This window comes from Orcinus orca, chromosome 7 (genome assembly GCF_937001465.1).
Source record: "Orcinus orca chromosome 7, mOrcOrc1.1, whole genome shotgun sequence".
In the NCBI taxonomy this organism is placed as follows: Eukaryota; Metazoa; Chordata; class Mammalia; order Artiodactyla; family Delphinidae; genus Orcinus; species Orcinus orca.
Genome location: NC_064565.1, coordinates 90,515,740 through 90,526,088, shown reverse-complemented (window position 1 = coordinate 90,526,088; position 10,349 = coordinate 90,515,740). Strand labels below are relative to the sequence as shown.

General features: G+C 48.7%; 1 protein-coding gene across 9 annotated transcripts in view; it reads right to left on the bottom strand.

Annotated features, from left to right (window-relative positions):
- The window catches only part of NRP2 (neuropilin 2), a 116,254-nt gene that overhangs the window by 60,158 nt on the left and 45,747 nt on the right, over window positions 1–10,349 (bottom strand). For all 9 annotated transcript variants that reach the window (XM_049712342.1, XM_004262817.3, XM_049712344.1 and 6 more), the window contains exon 7: window positions 9,916–10,071. In XM_049712342.1, the coding sequence (XP_049568299.1) occupies window positions 9,916–10,071 (156 nt within the window). The remainder of the gene's footprint in view (window positions 1–9,915; window positions 10,072–10,349) is intronic.

Sequence of the window (10,349 nt, the reverse complement as noted above, 5' to 3'; positions counted from 1 at the left end):
AGTCCAAACACCACTGAACCAGGAACCAGACTCTGCTGTTAATTAGCTCCTAGGTGTGGGCAAATATCTGTACCTCCCCCAGGCCCCAATTTCCTCCTCCATTAAATGAGGGGATTGCATGAGCTGATTTGCAAGGTCCGCTCTGGCCCCCAGACTCTAAGGCTTTCTTCACAAGAGTTTCTCATTTAGAACTGCCCCGGAAGTGTCCACTTTCTAGCATGGCATTTTAGTTACCATTGTCCCTTGTAGCCTAAGTGCTTTTGTGGACAAGTGAAGTGGATTTTCATATACTTCAAACAGTGCCCAAAACACATGGTGACTGCCCCACTCAGAGGGAGAAAATATCTTGTTGATGTTTTAGTTCAATAACAGTCCAAATGATTAATAACGAAGAGTCATACATAACAACACCTTAGTTCTTACATATCGTCTTTCGCCCAAAGATATCAAAGTGCAATTTAAGAAGATCCATTTTTAATGAAATATTAAGCAGTTTCTATTTCTCCTGACCCAATGGATTTCCAAGGTCTCTATTTTTTCCTCCTTGCACTGCCCTATTTATAGCTGGTAAATGCTATCATACATTATACATCTTTATGACTTTTTCAATGCTTCTGTGGTTTCAGAATCACCCTTCATATATTTTCTGATCAAATTCTCTGAGATGGAACCTTGACTTCCAGTCCTGCCATTGCAAGGTAAGGGGTTGTGTGCTTGGGAGATGATGCCAGGGAATTGGTTTTACTCCCTAGTCCCTTCCGACTCACTGAATCACTATAGGCCAATCAATAAACCTTAGATACCTTGATTTCTCCTTCAGGAAAATAAAGTCGATAACACGCTTGCAGGTAGACACTAAACTCTACCAGCCCTCCCTGCTGGCTCCAGTGCCTGCACGATACCAAGGACAGATATTGGACTGGAAGCCACGTCACAAGCAATAAATAGGTCTTTGTTCAACTGGGGAAGTTCAAGTTCTGAAAGCCACTGACTCTCAAGTCCCACCTCGAGGCCAGGAATTTTCAGGCCATGACTTTGCAGTGAGGAGTCCATATTGCTGAGAAAACTCAGCGGCCTGTCAGCGTATGGCGTCCCCAGATAGACGTATATCAAACGTGGTGATCACATTTTAACATCTGCTTTAAAAGCTGGATGTCACACATGGTATACAGTTTTGTTAACTTTAAAAGAGAAATGTTAATATGGTTGCTTTCCTGCCCAAAGGAAAACCAGAGGTGTGCTCAAAGTGACCCTAACCTTCTTAAGAGGTGGGGATAGCGTTGATAATGTTGTAATGACTAATATATATATATATATATATATATGAAGCTATGTTGAACATAAAGATTTCTTCAAGTGCACTTCTATAAACCAAGTTTAAAAAACAATTCAGGACAAGAAGTGGTTTGGATAATCCATTTGGTGCCTTGCTGAATTCTGAACATAATCCAACACTTTCCAATTGATTTCTGAGACCTTTGGTTTATTTTCAGTAAGACAGAATCAGAAACCAGCAGCACGTCATGCATTTTCTGATTTGCACCTCAGGGGGGAGGGGGGCATCTGCCAGTTAAATTGGCTGCTTTCCAATATCCCAATTTGGTTATTATCTACAACTTCACCCCCCTCCGCCATCTTCTCCCCCCAGGAAAAGAAAATCAACATGTTGTGACCACTCCTGTGAGCTCGTAAGGCATGGACTCTAATACTATGTAAAAAACACATTAAAGAAAATAATATATAAACTCTAAGAAGAAACATCTAGCCAGAAAGCATCCCTGAGGGCATCTTTTCTCTTTCACCCCATTTCTAGTCACACCACTTCTCCCTGCTGACCCCTCCCAAAGTCCTCTTTGAAGAGTACGCAGTGACTCAGGCACTGCTGAGAACAGTGAGTGTTTCACGGCCTACCTTGGAGGCCTCTAGGTGGGGGGATTCTCTGCCAGCCCTACATCCCTCTCCCATACACCGTTCATCTCTGCCATCAACATCCGGGTGCCCAGGCCGGTATAGATGCTCCATGTCCGTCAGTCTTTGAGCTCCTTGGCGGAAGGACACGGTGCAGCCTCACAGTGTTCCCGGCTGTTTAACCTCCCGCCACGAGGCAGGCCCTCATTCTGTGCACAGCCTCCCTCCTGATAGGGCTTCAGTACTGCACCTGCGCATGCCTGTCTCTTCATTCCCTATGCTGTGACCTATAGTTTATTTCTATTTTGCTGTAAATATCTGAACGTGGCCAGCTCCAGGGATTGCACAGAAGCAGGAAATTTTTCAAAGACAACATAGTGTTGGAGCCCTGAGGTAGAATTGTGCAGGAGACCTTCTTCTTCCTTTTTTAAAGAATAAATATTTCTCTCCACTAATACATGTTGCGTCGCATCCAAAGTTCTCCTTTTCAATCTCCCTGGCACAGACACTGAAGGAGGAGAACAAAGCAGGCAGAGAAGAGAGATGACAGGAGTCGAGGGCAGAGACGGGGGAAACCAGGAGCGCATTTAAAAAATCTGTCTCAGAAACAATGGTACCGACTCATCCTCACTGCAGAACCTAGTCCCAGCCCTCCCACTCCCACCTCCTCCCCTTGCATTTTCTCTAAAGCTAGCCATTGGGGCTACACCTAGAAATAAATTGTTAATCAATGAATGCCATCCTGTTTAATTAATTTGTTGCACCAAACAGGTGTGGGTGAGGGTGAATGCTGCACTCGGGAAATGATGCTAAGGTAATGGACCTTTTTTTTCCTGTTTGTAAATCATGGTCCTGACATTTCTCTCTTAAAACTCTTCCTTAAAGACTATAAAAATTTTTTAAAGCTGCTCTTATTCGAGTGAATGTGGGAACTTAGCCAGATACAGAATCAGAAAGGATGTCTCTCTCATGTATGTGTATATATATATATGTATATATATATATATATATATATATATATATATATATATATACACACACATATGAGAGACAGAGAGAGAGAGAGAGAGAGAATTTAAGGGAGGGAAGGGATGCGGGTAGGGCAGAGAAATTCCCTAGCCACCAAATGCTCGTTTATGACCATGATGCCCTCCTGTCTCCTCCTCCTTCACTTCAGGGCTGCTTTCGTCATCAAGCAGTTTTGCTGATGTGAGGGAGGAGATAGAGAAGCAAGCAGGAGCTGGTCGGGGGCTGTAGGGCAGGGAGACCGCTTTCTTTCTGGGGCTGGGGGCTGAGGTGCTGGGATGTGCACATCCCCCTCTGTGTGTGCCTGGCGGGGCCCGTTAGATTTACTGCGGGATTACGTTACCCCCACGAGACACTGAGCCCTGGAACACAGCATACTAACAGGATCAGGGTTTCAGGATTTGAGACAGGAAAGCATGAGGGAGGAGAGGCGAGGAGGGCAGCTCAGGGATTTGGGGCTGGAGGAGAGATGGTATGGGAGAGAGTGGAGCATCAGAGCAACGAGGGGCCGGAAGTCCTCCTGTGAAGGTGGGGCAGAAACACACATTCTACCTGGGTGGGAAGGGCCTCCACACTGAAAACCTCCTACAAAGACACTGCCACATTATTTAAGGAGGCACCTTTAACTTCCAGGTGGGGAAAAGAGAGCAGAAAAGCTACGGGGAATGAGGTTGCGGAATCTACCTGCCACCTGCACTCCTTTTCCGGGTGAAATCTCAGGAAAGCACAGAGCAGGGAACCGGTGATGGCAAAGAACCTGACAGTCCACCTGGAGAGGCGTTCACCCCACTGCTCATCTAGGGATGCTGAGGTTAGGGCAAAGCGCGTGTTTTCACAGCCCAAGCAAAATCACGGCGCCGTTCCACATCCCCTGCTATCTGCTCTGCCCCACTGGCCCCTACGTACAGTGGGGCCTGGGAAGCACGAGGAATTTAGCATCAAGGCTGTAAGCACCAGGGAGGCTGGCCTCAGCTCCTGGAGACAATTCAGCACCCATGGGAGTTGGGTGAAGCCAGCCATGGGGGCCTGATGGAGAAAAGGTGCCAAGCTTGTGTATAATGAAAATTTCCCTGGAGCTTCCTAAGTGGAGAAGCTAAAGGTCTGAGCTCATCCCATGGCAAATGGATAAGGGACAAACCTAATTACCAAGGGCCTTGGATTATTCTTGGTTATAATTGAGGGGAACAGATAAACTGGGGGGACTTGAATTTGAAAAGGTCATCAGCCCTCTTCTAAACATATATAACCCTAGACGATGCAATCACATCCATGACTTCTAAAGTCTGATGCCCACTGCTAGCTGATGGTCTGAGTCATTGTCTTAATCTTATAGACAGTAAACAAAATTATTACAATAAAAAGGAAAAGGGGGCTTCCCTGGTGGCGCAGTGGTTGAGAGTCCGTCTGCCGATGCAGGGGACACGGGTTCGTGCCCCGGTCCGGGAAGATCCCACATGCCGCGGAGCGGCTGGGCCCGTGAGCCATGGCCGCTGAGCCTGCGCGTCCGGAGCCTGTGCTCCGCAACGGGAGAGGCCACAACAGCAAGAGGCCCGCGTATCGCGCAAAAAAAAAAAAAAAAAGGAAAAGGAAAAACCAGTCATCCACCAGGAAGCTTAAAAAAAAGGTATTTTTTGAAAACCTAAAAATATTCATTGGAGGAATAATTGCACTCCTAACTGAAGAATGAGGGGTACCGTTAATCTGAGGCAGCCCAAGCACAGGCCCCATCAGATGCAGGGAGAAGTCTGGATGACTCACCAGGTCCCTTCCAGACCTATGATTTTAAAGGAGGCAGTAAATATCCCATGGGAGATCCCTTGTTACTTTTTAAATTGATAACTTCCTTCTGTTCAAGAAGAGCTCTGCGGGTCTAATACATTAGTTATATCTGCAGAGAGCCTTCCACCCATGGATCCCAAAGTGCTCTGCCAACAGTAGCTACAGCACCATTCCATTAGGGCAGGCAGAAACACTGAGGCACGGAGCTGGGAAGAGAAATTTCCAAGGTCACGTAGTGCGTCATCCTGGAAGGTCTGGCCATGTGGCTCTAACTGTTGGCCGACTGGTTTGGGGGTGTGGTTTTATGACACCACTCTCTCTCCTCTTAAGTCTCTGATCATTTCACAGAGGGTTTTAAATTCTCAAATGGCTTTCACAACAATTCATTTTAATTTGGAAAATAAATGTAGTACAGAGGATTTTTGAAGCTGGGGTTTATTTGTTCTGAAGGGACGTGGCCAAATCAAACGCAAAGCAGCTTCGTTCAACGCTACGTCTCAGGATTCTATGATGGGGCCCCGAATCCAAAATGCTGAGCCCGTGCTAGGAGCCATGCCCACCAAACACGACTTGACTTCAGATCTCCATGAATATGCACACCTCTCGACCCGTGGACGGAACATGGAGGAAGCCAATTTCCCTCTGGAGGCAAGATGGCGAGCCAGACCTGGATCAGATTATGGAAACACCGGCCTGCAGTCAAAGCCTGGTGACCGGTGCCTTCCAAGGGACTCCACGGTTCCCCATGTCCCTGGGGCAAATTACTTTGCCTTGAGAGCTTCAATTCCACAGTCTGAAACACTGTTAAATTCTGAAGCAAATGGGCCAGTGCCTGAGGGTTCTCCAAGCCCCTTGGAAGTCATCATTACATTAATATGATGACCTTAGTGCATTTCTGTTACTCATTACAGGGTAATTCTGAAAACTCTTGGACCCAAACCTTACCTGATCTCCGTCCTCACCCTCCCATCCTCAATCTGGCCATCAGGACACAGGTAGCATCTGACAGACCCTTTCTTTTAGCCGGGATTTCTTCCAAATACGTCAGAACAGCCTAGCAACACTGTGACTAAGAGCAAGGTGACCAGAGCAGTGTCAGCAAGAAAGATGCCCATGCCTACCGAATAAAGGAGAACCAAAATCAAGGGCTTTTGCTTAGACATATAAGGGCATGGCCTCTATCCTCCTGCCCTGACACCAGCCTCACTCTCACTGCCTCCAGTGCAGACTCATGGAAGCAGCATCTCAGAGGTGAGCAGGACCTTGGCCAAGGCCTCCTGCCTTCCAGCTCCGCCCATCTTTCTCCACGCCCCTCCCTTGGTCCGTGTGTTCATAATTGTGCCTGTAATTACAGACACACACACGAACCTTCTACTACTGTATTTACAACACTACGTCTATGTTTGGGGTGTTATTAATACAGCTGGCGAAACCAAAGCAGTAGTTTATGCTTGTGGTTTCTGAAGAAATATGTGAAGCAATTTGTATAATGTAAGGGGGCACGTGGACTGGACATGGGCTCTAACAGGCAGAAGAGCTCTCTGCCTGTGGTTACTCCATAAATACGTGTAAGGAGGGTCCCCCCAAAGGAAAATCATAGGTTCCTTTTTTTTTTTTTTTTTTTTTTGCGGTACGCGGGCCTCTCACTGCTGTGGCCTCTCCCGTTGCGGAGCACAGGCTCCGGACGCGCAGGCTCAGCGGCCATGGCTCACGGGTCCAGCCGCTCGCGGCATGTGGGATCTTCCCGGACCGGGGCACGAACCCGTGTCCCCTGCATCGGCAGGCGGACTCTCAACCACTGCACCACCAGGGAAGCCCATAGGTTCCGTTTTTTATGGCATGTGGAGTTGGATGAGGATTTGGAGATGTGCTGTACATGTGGCCTGCGTAACTGGGCTGTGTTTTGCCAGGAGGACATCTGCAACACTCCCGGCCACAGCGTAATGCCTTTCTCATCGGCAGCCTCATCGTTACCTGTTGGATGGAAAGAGACTAAGAAGAGGCTGCTCACAGGCTGTGGGAGACTGCAAAAGAGTTCCTCGGTCGTCCTTGCTTCCCAGCCACGAGGAAGTCTTCCCCCCATAGGCTCAGGCCTTGCCTCAGCCCAGTCTGGGTCCAAACTGTAAATACTGTTTTGCAAGGGAATAGCACAGCCATCCTCCACTACCCTGAGTGCTCATTAATCGTGTTTTTCTCTGACTTCCCCAATTCCCTGGTCTTTGGTATACTGCACTGGTGTTGACAGTGACCAGGGGATTGAAATCAAGTTCCGACATTTCTGCCCCAAACATCACCATCCCCTCCTCACGTCCTGTGCCCTGGTTCGTGTCTGCAAACCCTCCCCCTGCCCCACGGAGTAGAGCATCCTGTTGCCTCCACCTCTGCTGGGCTTTGCTCACAGGTTCTGCTGGCTGAATTCTGCTTTCAAGCCCACCACTGAGCACCACGAGCACAGCGCCCACCATCCCGCAGCTACAAAGAGAAGCTCAGTGGTAGCGCCCGGGGCGCAGACGAAGCCTCTCCCCGCACTGCCCCCAAGTCCCCTCCTCACCCCGCCTCCCGTTCATGGCATCGAATCAAACTGCAGCAGACTTGACTAATCTATTTGGCACGGTTCACTCAACTATTTCAACCCGAACAGCCAGAGAGCCGCGCTGACGCGCCATGAACGGTGCGGAATCTGCACATGAAATACAGTCGGCACATGAAATACAGTCGGCTGGGAGTAGATCTGCTAATGAAGGAGCAGCAGAGATCACCCCCGGAGGCGAGAACCTGGCAGGTCTCCTAGCTCGCCTGCCACACCCGAGGGAGGACGAGGGAGCATGTGGGGCTGGAGGGGGGGAGCGGGCGCGATGCTTAATTGTCAGGCTTTCCATTCTCCTGCCTCCTTCTAGGGACCAAGAGAATGAATTTCTAATGGGGACAGAAAGGGCTTTTCCTCTGCCCAGGTGTCCTTTATGTGCACAGGACTGATTCGCTAAAAAGCCAAACAACAACAACAACAAAATAAAAATGAAATTACCCCTTGGCTCCTAGGGAAAGAAATCTAGCCACGGGTGAGAAGAGGAGGCAAAGGAGAGAGAGAGAGAGAGAAAATAGAGAGGGGGGCTTCCCTGGTGGTCCAGTGGTTAAGAATCCACCTTCCAATGCAGGGACTTGGGTTCGATCCCTGGTAAGGGAACTAAGATCCCACATACTGCAACTAAGACCCGACGCAGCCAAAAATATAAATAAATTAATTAAATTAAAAAATAAAATAACATGTAACATGTATTTAAAAAAAAAGAGAGAGAGAGAGAGGAGGATGTATCTGATATGAAGAAGTTGAGAAGAATGGTTCTAAAGGAGCCCAGAGAGCTAAATTCCATCCTCAGGGATATCTTCCCTGCAGAACGAATACCAGGGATAAAGCCAGGGAGGACAGCATTCTATCCAAATGTGCAGTGCTAAGGTATTTCCAAAAGCAGATTTCCAGCAAATGGTGTTTTAAATAGCATCCCGGTCCATCTGCACGCTTTTAAAATTGGCTTATGCTACAGTATCCCTCCGGCCAGTGGTGCTTAGTCATTGAGCCTAGACAGGGAGACGGTTGGGGGAATCTCTTCCCCCTCCCCCGTACCCACCCCGACCCAGCTGCTGGCCCTCGCCCGCCTGGCTGACCTTCTGGGTTCTACCAGTTTCTTACTGAAAAGGGAGGCTGGAGAGAAAGGGTATGAAACAGAGCAGGCTGAGATGAGGACTCAGTCCAGGGTGCTCCCAGCAGCCCATGCCAGACTCTGGCCTGCCATGTCCAAGTGCCATTTGGTAACTCTTCCTGAAACAAAGGCAGGCAATGAGAAACCAGCCCTGGCTCAATTCGTCAAGATGGGGAAGTCTTTCAATTGCTAAGTCTCTCACTTTATCTGTGAAATGGGATGTGTGTGTGTGTGTGTGTGTGTGTGTGTGTGTGTGTGTGTGTGTGAGAGAGAGAGAGAGAGAGAGAGAGAGAGAGAGAGAGAGAGAGAGAGAGAGAGACACCTGGTAATATCTAGAAGCCATGATTTCAGATGAATTGTGCCATGTTACTATGGCGATCTTAATTTTTTAAAATCCACTCCTTTAAAAACTCAAATTTCCCAAGTGAAACAGTGCCAACGTTATAGTTTAGGATTTTCTGGGTCCAAAGTTTCCAGTTACACCAGCAAGAGCAAGCTGCCTTGGGGCAGTGACAGGAGCCAAGGGGGCCCTGTTTGGAAAAGACCTTTGGCTTCTCCAGGTTAGACCACCTGTGTCGCCTTTTGATAATTCACACCTGACCGACCAGGGGGCTGCTGGGACTGTGGCAGTAAGAGGAGAGACCCTTTCCCTCAGTTTCTGATTCCACTGGGAAGGATGAGAGCTCTCCTTTGAGACCCGAGAGCCAACCCACAACGAACGGAGTTCTTGCCCTGCCCACGTGAGACAACCAGCCGTTTCCAATAAGCCCCCCATATGCTGAGTCTAACACCCAGTATGCACCTCGCGGGCGCCAGCTGCGGGCCTGATCACCGCCAGAGTGCCACGTGTCTTAGGAAAGCGGAGTGCCAGACATTCATCCACATGTACAACAAAAGCCCCACATCACCCATGCGGACACACCTCCGAGAGCCCCAGACACTGAAGGCACCAGTCGAGCGAACTCAATGCCTCGCTGCCACACGACTGCCAGTTCAGATCCCATCCCCAACACACCGAATTTCTCCTCATTACTTATTATCCTCTTTCTTCTTCGGGACATTGTGATTCCCTCTCAGGATCTGTGCCCTTTTACTCCCAGACCTCGGTAACTCCCGAACGGCAGTTTCATGACGTTTTGTGATTCTTAACCCAGCATGTGGAAGGGACTCAGGCCATAAATGCTCAATGAATCCTGTATGGGGAGACTCAGACAGGGAACACATTTTCTCCTTCATTTGCAGTCAGAGAGCACCCTGCAAGCTCTCTTTCTCTCTCTGCTGTGCAATGTGACAGCAGCCAGGCTGTCGGAGAGACAAAGGTGTTTTCCAATCACTTTAGCATAAGAAAGACTATTTGCAGGGCCAGCATTCCGATGCCTCCATCAATTATTGGAGCCTCAGGGAACAAGGCCTCCTTGGCCATGTGGGCTGGCTCTGCAGCCCTTCTTGTGCCAGCCCTCCTGCCCCACCCCGGCGTGCCCAGGCAGTGGGGAAACGGATTTACCTTGTGGTTCTTGCCGTGCCGGTACACCATCCAGTCTTCACCATTAGTGCTCACTTCCAGCTTGTAGGACTTGACATAGTAGCCATTCTGGGTTTCCCTGGAAATCGCTCCCTGCGTCGCAATGGCCGTGAGCACGGTTAGAAAACGTAGGTCCACCTGAGGAAGACAGGCGGAGAAGGAAGGGGGCCTTGACTCTCTTGACACAGGGCTGCATCTGGCTTTTTCTTCTAAGGACACACTTGTAATCCTTAGCTCACAACCCCTGTCTGTGATTCGCTCACAGGTGTTGGTGATCAGTATCTGTTTGCGTCCCCTGGACAGTTGAACTCAATATATTTGAACTACATTGGACACCTTTAGAAATTGGAACTTGATTTTTTTTCTTCTTTTCTCTTTTTTTTGCAAATCTGAACAGACAGGATTATGTTTATCTT